Source organism: Panthera leo, chromosome A3, assembly GCF_018350215.1.
Source record: "Panthera leo isolate Ple1 chromosome A3, P.leo_Ple1_pat1.1, whole genome shotgun sequence".
NCBI lineage: Eukaryota > Metazoa > Chordata > Mammalia > Carnivora > Felidae > Panthera > Panthera leo.
This window is the reverse complement of record NC_056681.1, coordinates 109084556-109098258: the sequence shown is the minus strand read 5'-3', so window position 1 is coordinate 109098258 and position 13703 is coordinate 109084556. Positions and strand designations below refer to the sequence as shown.

The window sequence follows — 13703 nt, the reverse complement described above, 5'->3', positions numbered from 1 at the left end:
GGTTTTCAAAAATTGATCATAAATGTTGATTAGCTTTGTGTAATTTTTCTTCTAGAGTTTTTTCTATTGAATAAACTCCAAACTTCTGTTTCTTCTTTCCCAATGCTTATAATTTTTATTTGTTTCCTTTTAATGTACTAACGGGACCTGCAGTACATTGATGATTAGAAGCAACAATATTGAACGTCCTTTTCTATTTCTTATTTTAAGGAGAATGCTTCTAATGTTTCATCATTAAGTGTGAAATGTATTATAGTTATTGGCATATAACCTTTACTGTGTTCAGAAGACCCCTTCTATTCCTTATTTATGGGTTTGGTATTCCTTTGTCCTAACATGGTATTATTGCATTTATTGAAAAAAAAGTTTCGGTAACCGCTGAAATGATCATGCAGTTTTTCTAATTCTACTTGTTGTGCTAGAGAAATGTTCTAATATTAAGCCACGCTTGTAATTCCTGGGAGAAATCCAGTTTGGTTATGATGCATTCTTTCACGTTTGTTGCAGTTTTTGGTTGATATTTGTGATGTCTCTGATACCTTTGGTTGATATTTTTACATCTGTATTTATGTGTGGAATTGGTCTATAATTTTCATTTCTTACACTATCTTTGTTTGATTTTGGTGTCAGTTTTATCAGCTTCAAAAAAGGAGCTAAGAGGTTTTCCCTCTTTTTGAATTCCTTGCAAGAATTTTGAATAAATCTAATTCTTTGGATATTTGATAGAATTCCCCTTAAGGGAAATTGATTCTCTCTCTCCCTGTCTCTCTTTCTCTCTCAATCTGTGGTATGTGTGTGTTGAAATAGATTTTGGTTTAATTTATTTAATGGCTATAGGACTATTCACGTTTTTGTTTTTTCTTATAAAAATAAAGTCCTTATTGAGTATATTACTCATATACTATAAAATTCACTCTTTTAAAGTGTATAATTTGGTGGGAGTTAGTTTATTCATAGAGTTATATAGCCATCACCACTCTCTAATTTCCAAACAGTTTCATTATTCAAAAGAAAACCCTGTACTGTGTATCCATTCATTCTCTCCTCATCCTCAGGCCTTGTCAACCATTATTCTACCTTCTGTTTCCGTGGTTTTGCTTATCTTGTACATTTCATAAAATGGAATCATAATAATACGTGGCCTTTCACTAAGTAATGTGTTCAAGGGCTGTTATGTCATATCATACAATAGTACTTCATTCCTTTGTATTACCAAATAATATTTCATCGTTTATTCATTTTGTTTACCCTTTCATCTGATGATGGGTAGTTGGGTTGTTTTCATTTTTTGGCCATTACGAATTAAGTTTCTATGCACATTCCTATACAGGTTTTTGTGTGGACATATGTTTTCAGCTCTCTTGGATGTGTACTTAGGAGTGTAACTGCTGAGTCATATGATAACTCCATGTTAAACATTTTGAGGAACTACTGAATTGTTTTTCCAAACTTGATGCGTGTGCATTTTACAGCCCCATTGTCAGTGTAGGAGAGTTCCAGTTTTTCCATATTCTTATCAACAGTTGTGATTGTCTTTTTTATTTTAGGCATCCTAGAAGCTATGAAGTGTTATTTCACTGTGGTTTCGATTTTCGTTTCCCTAGTGACTAAAGATATTGAGCATCTCTGTGTGTTCATTGACCATTTGTTATCATCTTTTGATGAAATATCTGTTAAATCCTTTTTCCATTTTTAAGTTCAGTTATTTTTTTTATACAACACTTTTTATCATTGAGTTGTAAGGTTTCTTTATATATTCTCTATGTAGGTCCCTTATCAGATATATGATTTGTAAGTATTTTCTTCCATTTTGTGAATTATCTTTTCATTTTCTTGGTGAAAAAAATTGCTTTGAAGCACAAATTTTAATTTTTTTTTTAATTTTTTTTTTTAACATTTATTTATTTTTGATACAGAGAACATGAACAGGGGAGGGTCAGAGAAAGAGGGAGACACAGAATCTGAAACAGGCTCCAGGCTCTGAGCTGTCAGCACAGAGCCCGATGCGGGGCTCGAACCCACGGACCGCGAGATCATGACCTGAGCGAAGTCGGACGCCCAACCGACTGAGCCACCCAGGCGCCCCACAAATTTTAAGTTTTGATAAAATCTATCTTGTTTATTTTTTCTTTTGTCACCTGTGCTTATAATGTCATATCTATGAAATCATTGCCTAGTCTATGGTCACAACTATTTACTCCTGTGTTTTCTTCTAAGTGTTTTACAGTTTTAGCTCTTACATTTAGACTTTTGATCCATTTTCAGTTAATGTTTATATATGGTGCGAGGTATAGGTTCAACTTCATTCTTCTGCATATGGATATCTATTTGTCCCAGTACTATTTGTTGAAAATAAAATTATTTCCTCCACTGAGTTGTCTTGGTACTCTTGTCAAAACAAATTGCTCATAATAACCATAAGGGTTTATTTCTGGACCCTTAATTCTTAATAGGCCCTTAATCTCTATTCCATGTCTATCAGCCTTCTGACAGTACTATCTTGATTACTATGACTTGATAGTAAATTTTGAAAATTGCAAGTGTGAATTCTCTGACTTTGCTCTTATTTTACAAAATTCTTTTGGCTATATTAGGTCCCTTGCATTTCCATATGAAATTTAGGATCAGCTTACTCATTTCTGGGGGAAAATGTTACCAGCTGAGATTTAGTAGAAACTGCTTTGAATCTGTAGGTAAATTTGGGGAGTGCTGCCATCATCATAATACTAAATCTTCTGATTCATGAGCATGAGATTTCTTTTCATACATTTAGATCGTATTCTTTAATTTCAACAATTTTTTATAGTTTACAGTGTACAAGTCTTGCACATTTTATGTTAAATGCAATCCTAAGAATTTTATTCTTTTTAATAATATTGTAAGTGAAATTGTGTTCATTTTTGGATTGTTCATTGCTAGATTTACAGAAATACAATTGACTTTTATAAGTTGATCTTCTATCTTGTAACCTTACTGAACTCGTTTATTAGTTCTAATAACTTTTTGTGGATTCATTAGGATTTTATATGAATGAGATGATGATTGGAGCTGTGAACTGTTTTAATTTAAAAAAATTTTTTTAATGTTTACTTTTGAGAGAGAGAGAGAGAGACAGAGCACGAGTGGGGGAGGGGCAGAGAGGGGGAGACACAGAATCTGAAGCAGGCTCCAAGCTCTGAGTTGTCAGCACAGAGCCTGACGCGGGGCTCGAACCCACAAGCTCATGTGAGCCAAAGTCTGACGCTTAACTGACTGAGCCACATCAATTATTTTTAAATATTGGGGTTTTCTCTCCTACCTTTTAGTGGTGATGTCTAACTTAGTTGCATTGTGAACAGGGAATGTGGTCTACACAATAGATTATTATCATTTGTCGCTTGCTTCATGGCCCTCTGTACGTGGCTGTTTTCATAAATATTCCATATATACTGGAAGAGACATTGTTTTCCAGGGGTTCTGTGTCTAGTTCCAGTATCTTGATTATATTTAAGCTAGTTCATACGGTGTTTAAATCGTATCCTTACTTTCTCTCACACTTTATCAATTACTTAGAATCTTACGTTACAAATCTCCCATTCTGATAGTGGATTCAGTTTCTCCTTGTATGTGTTAATTTGTGTTTTCTATATATCTGAGACTCGTGTTTGTAGATGCATAGAAGTCTAAAACTGCTCTTTCTTTATCATAAATTGAACCATTTTTAGTGTGTTGTGTCCCTCTTTAGATTTAAAGCTTTTTGCTCTAAAGAGTATTATGCCCGATGTTCAGCTAATTACACCTTTTGGTTATTATTTTCTTATTATACCTCAGGTGCATAGAATTGGACTAAAACTACTTTTAGCTCTTACAAACTCTCATGACTGGTCCATGCATGTGCCACTTTTATTCATTTAGTTAGTTATTATAAATAATGTGAAAGCATCCATGAAACCACGTCCTAAAACAAAAGATAGGATGTAGACAGTAGTCCTCATCAAACATTTGGCTCCCCTGCCTCCCCTCACCTGAAGATAACTATAATCGTGAATCTATAATGTATATTGTTCATTCCTTCTTTTTAATACATCATTTTATTGCATCCATGTGTATATTAAAACACATTTAATTTTGATTGTTTTTATGGAAAGGGGATTGTGTTGTATATAATTTTAAGAGCTTTTTTTCCCACTTAATATAAGTTTGTTAAGATTCCTTCATATTGGGGCACCTGATGGCTCAGATAGTTAAGTGTTTAACTCTTGATTTTGGCTCAGGTCATGATCTCACGGTTTGCGAGATCGAGCCCTGCATTGGGTTCTGGGTTGATAGCACAGAGCCTGCTTGGGATTCTCTGTCTCCTTCTCTCTCTGCTCCTCACTGCGTGTGCATGCACACACTCTTTCTCTCTCTCTTTCCAAATAAATAAATAAACATTAAAAAAAAGATTTCTTCATAATTTTGCACATCACTGTGTTTCTTTCATTTTGACTGTTGTGTAATATTCATCCACTCTTTGATGGGCATTTAGTTTGTTTCCTGGTGTTTGCTATTTGAAAGTACTGCTCTTTTTATTATGCATCTCTTTCTGCACATAGGCAAGAGACCTGGGTTACTGGGTCCTAGCGTATGTGAAAGTTCAGTATTAAAAGATAATTCCAAAGTGTTTTCCTGAGGGTTTCACCAATTTACACTTCATCAGATCCTGTGGATTGACTTCCTCCCCAGCATTTGGTATTGTCAGATTTTTTACCTTTTATCAACAAAATGAGCTTAAAGCAATATCTCTTTGTGGTCTTTGCTAGTATTTCTCTAATTGGCTGAACACTGAACATCTTTTCTTATGTTTATTGACTATATGTATTTTCTCATTTGGGAAAGCCTATTTATATCTCTCAAGCATATTTCTGTTGAGTTCACTGAGTTTTTATTATTGAATTTTAGGAAAGTATTTATGTGTTCTTGATATCTGTGTTCTCCAGTTGTGTTGCAAAACTATCCATTCCTGGTTTTTATTTTGCATTTTTATATTTTTTAAAGTGTCTTTTGATTAGCAACAGTTTTTCATTTTAATATAGTCAAGCTGATTAATCATGTGTAATTAATAATCATTTATAATTAATGCTTTCATATTTTGGTGAAGAAAATTTTTTGCTCCGAAGACTAAAGGGTATTCACCTATACTCTCTACTTAGAGTTTAAAAAATTATTTTTAACATTTAATTCCTTATATCATCCAGACTTGTTTTTATATTATATGATAGAAATTCAATTTCATTGGTTTTTTATAGGAGTAGCCATTTTTCCCCCCCAGTCAATCCCTTAATTTCCCACTGATCTCACCTGCCAACTCTATCATGTACCACATCCATATATGTATGGATCCACTTCTGGCCTTTGTTTTATTCCATCAGTCACTCATCTGTTCCTGTACTAATAGCATATTGTCTTGCATTTTAAAAGGATCACTCTGGCTATTATAACTTTCAAGAGAGTTGATCATTATTTATTATTTCTGCAATTTTAGGTATATTACAGCTAATACTGACACAGAAGAACAGAGTTTTCCTGTCCCTAAGGCATTTAACACACACATAGAGGAATTACATTTAGATGTCCTTCTTCAGAAGGTTGATAATTTACGTATGAATGAATCTAGCAAGATGGAGAGTTTTGAACTACTTTGTGACCACAAAGAAAAGGTAAGAGATGTGAGATAATAGCATCTGTATGGTTTTAATTTTTATTTAATCTGCTATCCCATTTATGTTATGACCATAACAATTGGGTTAGTTTACCCAAGCCAAATTGGTTGATGCAAAATTTTTCTATAATCTAAACTAAACTTTAAAAAAGTAAATCTAAGAGTTTATTATGCTCTAAGATCATGAATATGAGAACCAGAGATATGATTATACAGTTTTATTTTTATTTGATATTTATTAATTTGTTGTATTTAATACATACTCTGTAAGATAAAGAATAAGACATACTCCTCTTGGGGCAGGAAAAACTACATTTTAACTTTTCTGTCTTGTAGTTATTAGTGTGACAGCTATCAGTACAGTATTTCAGTCCATTTCTACTAATGGTCGTTTTTCAATGTTTAACATTGGGCTGAATTGGGAAAGCCCATCCTTCCCACTACAACCACCAAAAAAAAGAAAAAGAAAGAAGGAGAAAGACAGAGAAAGAGAGGAAGGAAGGAAGGAAGGAAGGAAGGAAGGAAGGAAGGAAGGAAAAAAGAAAGGACAGATGTAAGAAGAGGTTCTCAATAGCCCAGTGAGCAATGAATCTTTCTTTCCCATGAGCAATTTAAATCCTTTGTCTGAGGCTTCAGCAACTCTAAACAGATTGTTTAAAAGTTTTTAAATCTCCAGCATTATGATTATATTTTTAGGTAATATAGGTTAAAAATGTGACTGCTCTTTCGAGTATATGTGATCTCTAATGCTCACTGAGACATCATATTGAAGGTAGGTAACTTAGAAATAAGAAGAAGATACTACCACCAGGGAAAACTTACAAATTCTGGTACCTATCAATTCTCTCTTCCATGTTGGTGTAGAGGTAGAGTCTGGATAACATTCATTATTTTTGAGATCCAAATGTAACCCTATTAAATCACTTTTTGTAGCCTGAATATTTGAATTTAAAATTCAAATTTTATGCACAAATTCATTGTATGCACGTGACTAGATTCAGTCATCTATAAATACCAGTTCATCTGCCTAATTTTTTAAAAGTTACAGTGGAAAACATTTATAGTTTCATCAAGTGACTGAGTCAATCTAATGTATAGTGCTATTTTTTCTTTTCAGTTTAGAGATGAAATAGAGTTTATTTGGAGGTTTGCTCGCGCTTATGGAGACATGTATGAGCTATCTACTAATGCACAAGAAAAGAAACATTATGCTAATATTGGTAAGTATTTTATAAAGATTGATTATTCTCAAGTGGCAATTGTTATCTATAATAACCCATCAATGAATTTTAATTAAAGCCAAATTATCTTAGCTAAAACCAATATATTTAATCTATTTTATATATCCTAGTACTGGAAAATACATGTAGTCTAAGGCCAGAAATTTTTTTCAGGACTAAGGTATATATTCTTTAAAAATATTTGAGTATAATAGAATAGACAGCTGAAAAACTCAAATTTCAGATACTAAGTTTATGACAGAAAGACAATTAGGTAATATTTGAGGAACAAGTAAGAGGCAGAGGATAGGTATCTCCAGCACAATTAAAATAACCTTCCTTGACTCCTATAAGGGAGAACTTCAGGTGCCACAAAGAAATAACTACTTAAACTTCAATGTCTTTTTTTTCTCTCTCTTTTTTTAATGTTTTATTTATTTTTGAGACCGAGAGAGACAGAGCATGAGCAGGGGAGGGGCAGAGAGAGAGTGAGACACAGAATCTAAAGCAGGCTCCAGGCTCTGAGCTGTCAGCACAGAGCCCTGCGCGGGGCTCAAACTCACAACCGCGAGATCATGACCTGATCTGAGGTTGGTTACTCAACCAACTGAGCCACCCAGGAGCCCCGTGTTTTTTTGTTTTTTTTTTTTTCAAAATTTATCTCAATAAAACAAGATTAGTCTTGAGTTGATCATTGTTTAAGCTGACTGATCCAGTACATGATGGTTCATGATACTGTCCTCTACCATTTTATGCATATTTTTTGAAATTTTCCCTAGTAACAACAGCATATAACAACATAGTAATAGCCAGAATGTCAAAGCTTTTATACATATCTATTTCTGTCACTTAATATCAAAACTCTTTCTTGCAAAAAGCCTGTTAGCTGCCAATTCTCTGAGCTTTGGGGCAATAATCTGACATCAGACTTCTTTAATTTCTTCTTTTATTCTAAACATTCTCTTCTCCAAGCTTTCTTTCTCTAAGTTAGCATGAGGAAGAAACAGCACGAAAATAATGATACTACACATCTCATTCCACGGTAGTTCCCTGTCTTTTTTATTTCCAAGAAGGAAATATTTCCAAACTCCTTGTAATTATATTCCTTCCACTTGTAGATTTCCTTGCCACATTATTCATCATCAGCTTTGTGGGGCAGTTTTTCTGTAGTGATCCATCTTGCAGGCCATACACAAAATCTAATTCTAGAGAAGAGGTTTGTTAACTCTAGGGTAAATAAAAATTTAACCAAAGAGAAAAAACTGATTTATTTTCGTATCTCCTGAGAAAATCACAGTCTAGCTATGTAAACTGCTAACATAGGAAAGACTTTTTATTGCCTGTAAGCTCCTGCCCTACCCTGGGCATCAGGGGTCGTCCTGTGTGTGATAGGAGGTAGAAATGAGAGCAAAATCACATCTTCTCAGACTGTAGACAAGCTTATGGCTTTGGGGGGGCGGGGAGCAGTATCATTGAAATAACCATATATTATAAAGAAACAAATAGAAATACGTTGTGAGTAGAGGAGAATGCAAGGTGTTAAAAGAGTAATCACAGAAAGGATATGATGGCAGCGGCTGGGGGTTGATGCAGGGAAGTCTTTACTGTGAAAGTAAGAGTTTCACTTAGGTGAAATCACTTGGAATCTCTATTTTTAAACGGAGTAGAAGTTTAATTGAGTTCATGGAAGAGGTGGTAAAAATGGAAAAAGAAATAGGCGGGAAGAAATCTGGGGACAAAAATGGAGATTGGAATAGGATGTATCTTAAAAAATGAGAAACCTTTATAGTGTCAAGACAAATGAGTAAAAGCCTATGATGTATTCTACTCATTCACATATTGAAATATATTAAAAATAATTCTTTTTTTTTCTATCCATTTAGGAAATATTTATTTGAAATTACTGTGTCCGGGAGTGATGTTAAAATGAGGGGTTGAGGGAGGGAGAGAAGGAAGAGAGGAGGGAGGTAAATGTGATTAAGTTGGTGCCATGCTAAGGAACTTGCTAGATACATCAACATGGAGACAGCCCAATATACTTCAGTGTTTGGGTAGTGAGTGCTTAGGAAAGGTGATGACAGAGTGTGCTAGAGCTGAGACCAGCGTTGAGGGACACTGGAACTCAGTGTGCGGGAGGAGGACGTGCTGACTCGTTTTCCCCATAATAACATATTTAAAATTGTTACCCCAAGGCATGATTTGATCACTGGAGAGCACAGAATTCCTTCATAAAACTCAGGATGGGGTATAGCATTACACAGTGTGTCTTATAAGCACTCTGATCATAATTTGTATTCCAAGTAAACTATGAATCTTATATCTAAAGGAACATTATTATAATTTCCAGAATTAAGTGATCGATACATGTGCCTCAAATAGATCACAAAGTATCCATTTTGTAAGTGAAACAGCTGTCCTTTCAGACTTCAGCTACATAAACGAGGCTGCAAAACCAGCCTGCATATGACCGACCCAGCTTCCTTTTGTATTCTCAGGGTTATGGACTCTCCTCTATTTTAGGCTGATGGTTGTACATTAAAAGCTATTTTTGTTCATTTGGCAAAGTAGCTACATGCTGATTTCATTTTTAACGTTTGTACATTTAAAGCTATGTTTTTTCAATTGTTTATTTAAAAATCACTTTTTGAATATAGGTCTACAATGTAATGTCAGTATTAAAACACTTCACTTTTTAATTTTTTCCACTTTAGGTAGATTTATACATGAGATATTTCCCTTAATGAATAGAGCTATAAAATATAGAAGTGTCCCACCTTAACAAATTAACAGAATGGTTTTAGAATTAAGGATCCTTATTTATAAAGATTACATCATCCACTTAACTTAGAAGAGCATTTTGCAGATCCCTGGATATTCTCTTCAAGACAACAAAATGGAGCAGGGTAAAGGGAGATGGTATAAAACAAAGCAGCCCCTTTTGGAGAAGGATTTTCAGAATGTTGTCCAGTTTCATTGCAAGCATTTTGGTTTTTCAGGCCGCTAGACAAACCTCTATCCAAAGTAATTATGACATTACGAAAAGTTACTTCTAAAACTAAGTGGAATGATTTGGCAGGGTGATTTATGTGTCGAGCCTGTTCGTTTTTGTGCACGATTAGGTAAGCACTTCTCTGGGAAGCCTTCCCTTTGGATGGAGTTCTCTAACATGCTCTCTGTTTTTCATCTCACTTTTGGTTTTTACACGCAATTTGTTTGCTTATATACCTGCTTTCTACTGAAATGTGAACCCTTGGAAGTCAAAAACTGTGTCTTAATTTGACTTTTTATTCCCAGAGATTATGATACGACACTCAGAAGGCATACAGTAAATGTCGGTCAATTATAGAACGATTTTTATTAATGCTTTTAAATAATGATTGGATGACTTTTCTTGCACTTGGTTACATCGCTTAGTCCAGTGAGCTTAAAACCTGAGCATTCATCAGAATCTCTACAGGCTAGTTAAAACAGATTGCTGAGCCCCAGACTTTGTTATAGGGTAAGTCTCTCTTTTAGCCAAAAATCTGCTTTTCTGTAAGTGATGCTTCTGGTCTTAGGAGCATATTTTAGGAACCACTGACTTAATTCAGTAATCTACCCTTCCCCCCCCACCGACTCATGTGAAGGTACTAAATGCAAGTACATTTTTCTTTCAGGGAAGACATTGGGGGAAAAAGCTATTACTAGAGCACCCATGAATGGGCATTGTCATCTGTGGTAAGTACATAGAACTTACGCAGTCTTTTAGAATTCTCATATGCCTCTATATAAGTTACGATCGATTTTTAAGATATTATTGACCCTTTAACCTGTCAGTCACATTCACTGAAAAATATATTTAATAGATAGCAGAGTAACTATTCTTAGTCTCATGTATTTTACAATATGTATATTTTAAATATACATATTCAAGGTAAACTTTTATCGAAGATTTCATAAGTGAATCTACCAAGTGCAGCCCCTTCGAACATGATAAATTCTAATTAAGTGTGATTTAACATTTTATTTGAAAACAAATATCAAAGTGATATCATGCTTCTAAATGAAATGTGAAAAGAATGCTTCACAGGATAAAAGCATATCGCTCATTTTTTATACCTTAATGAGCTTGTGTATACTAATACTACAGGTCAAAGAGAAGTCGTGTATAATATAAGAAAGCTCAAACAAAGGGAATTTAATTCGTTGCATGGGTGTAGCTGACTACCCTTGGGGAAACAAATATATTCTTGAATATGTTTTATTTTGGATCCTTTGTTTGTTTAGAATTATAAAACACAAATAAGAAGACATATATTGTTTTTAACTAACACTTTGTAGTTGCATTTTTACAACATTTTTTAGTTCCTTGCGGCAATACAGGTAGTTCAGGTGCTAGAAAGATGACAGTAATAAATTAATTTATGACCCTTCTCTCAGACCTCGGTTTCCAGAAATCCACCCCTCTTTGGAATTATTTTATTCTCCTGGAGCACTTTGAGGCAGAAATGGCTCCCTTTCTGCAGGTCTGCATTTGCCCCACAGGGAATTGGTTTCACTCCACCAACTCTCAAGTGCAAACCTGTTTATTTACTCTGCCACCAGCAGGGGGAGCTCCACTCACACCGTCCTCTTCAAGCCTCTCTGGTTAGGAGTCAAGGACATTTTCTATGTCCCTGGAGGGACACAGGCCAAAATAAAAATAGATCTTTTGACCTGCTCTCACTTTGCCTAAGACGAGGTGCAAGCTTGCCCCGGCCCCCTCCACGAGGGGAAAGCCACAGGACTGTGGAAGCCACAGTCCCCAGAACAGTTCTATCCACAGGAGCCCTCACTCCTCCACCTCCCGCCAGGAGAAAGGTACTTTTGCAGTTAGCGTCTTGGTACATATCTTTAGGGTCATTTTCCCAATGTATGAGGGTATTATTTCTATAACCAAATTTACCTTCTCATCTAATTTGCACATTAATATCAATAAATTAACATATGTATGCCTTAAAGTACTTCCTTTCTTCCACTTTTAGTGGTAACTATAATGAATTTGTACTGATCAAGCCACACTCTCTTCATGTCCTCTGATATTGGGAGTGTTTGGAAGCTAATTGGCCAGATTTAGAGGCAGAAAAAGGACCCAAGCCCTCCTCTTAACTCTGATCTGCTCCTCCCCCCATAAGTTTGTCATAAATGACAAACTTTGGCCAGGCCAACCGCCTATTTTTATAAATAGTTTTACTGGCTCACAGCCCCGTCCGTGCATTTGTGCACAGCTGTGAGGTTCAGTAGTTGCAACCTTGACTCTCTGACCCGAAGCCTAAAATGTTTGCTACCTGGCCCTGCAGCACAACTTTCCACATCCATGACTGAAAGGACTATGTGATGGCTTATAAGCTTCAGTTTGAAATACAAGATGCAATCTTCAGGAATAATTATCAGAAAGGATTCACACTGAGGGGATCATTGAAAAACAAATAGCATCTTAAGACTTGTTTTCCATCTTCATTTCTTCCTGAAAGCTTCAAAACTTTAAGTCTTCATAAAGCTGTCCACAAAAATGTTGTTATTTTTGTTGAACCAGCCCAAAATACTTCTAGGATCAAGAGAGTAAAGTCGCTGTGGCTTTGTAGTTTGTCAGCTCCATGGGCTTGGCCGTAATTACAAATAATATCTTACATATTTGTTGTGCTCTACTGTTCACAAATTGTATCCACATGACTTACAGCACGTGATTTACAGAACAACCTGTTTCCGTTTTAGGGGTTAGGGTGAGCAAGGTAGTGTATGGGGGAGGTGTGGGGGGGGATAGGTTGTTAGTGAGCAAGGGTCACACAGTAAGTAGAAAAGCAAACACCAGATCTTTTATTCGTATATACTCGGTATTCTATTACATTATTCTTCCTCTGCTTTCTCACGGCATAAATAGCATTTGTGCTGAATCAGAAGTACCACAGGGAAAGTAATGGAGTTATTTTAGTAGCTGTTGACACAGGAATGTTTGTCACTTATTAAAGGTATATTCCATATCAATGCCAAGAAAATACAGAATTTTTGTCAAAGCATGTATGGTGAGAATGACCTCTAGATGGAGGTAAAAGACCATTTTGCGAATTAACATTCTTCAGCCTTCCCATCAACATGAGATGGTTTGTGAAATAAGATTTTAAATTGCATTTTTAAAGATGAACAATATACAAGAACAACAACAACAACAACACACACGCGTGCGCGCACACACACACACACACACACACACACACACACATAGGTGGAACTGATCGCCAGAAAAGAAATGATGATCCTTTGGGAAAAAAGTGGTCAGGTGAACTTTGAATTTATGATATCTAGAAAGATAAATAATATTTTAGACTGTAAAGAAAAAAACTTCAAAACAGATTGGGAAATGCGTAAGACTGTAGGACAGATTATTATAAGGGAAATGTGCCTGTTTCATGCAATGGTATTCATAAGTCATAGTTTTTGTTTTTCCTTTTTCTCCTCGCTCAGAGTTAGTTGGAGAGAATGTGCTGAGACAGCACTATTAATGCCTCGAGGTGTGCATTACATCAACCTGATGCTGATGTTCAGAAAATAGATGATTGATCCTAGATCAGTGAACACAGATTCTTTTCTTTTGCTTCCAGTACAAATGTTTCGTTCTATAAATCTCTGGTTGAGAAAGTTCATATAGATCCAACAGATTTTTCTAAAAATGTGACATGATTTGTTTTTTTAATTTTTCTGCCAGTGTAGAGAGTAGGGAAATTGAACTAGTATATGTGAATTTAAGCAAGGCAGTGAGGTCAGTTTACTTACCACATTCTTGTGGA

At 35.2% G+C, this 13703-nt stretch overlaps 1 protein-coding gene across 6 annotated transcripts in view; it reads left to right on the top strand.

The window, feature by feature from the left end:
• RMDN2 (regulator of microtubule dynamics 2) overlaps nucleotides 1-13703 on the top strand; it is a 76558-nt gene that overhangs the window by 28083 nt on the left and 34772 nt on the right. For all 6 annotated transcript variants that reach the window (XM_042933226.1, XM_042933227.1, XM_042933225.1 and 3 more), the window contains 3 exons: nucleotides 5504-5678; nucleotides 6798-6900; nucleotides 10557-10617. In XM_042933226.1, coding sequence (XP_042789160.1) covers nucleotides 5504-5678; nucleotides 6798-6900; nucleotides 10557-10617 — 339 coding nt within the window. The remainder of the gene's footprint in view (nucleotides 1-5503; nucleotides 5679-6797; nucleotides 6901-10556; nucleotides 10618-13703) is intronic.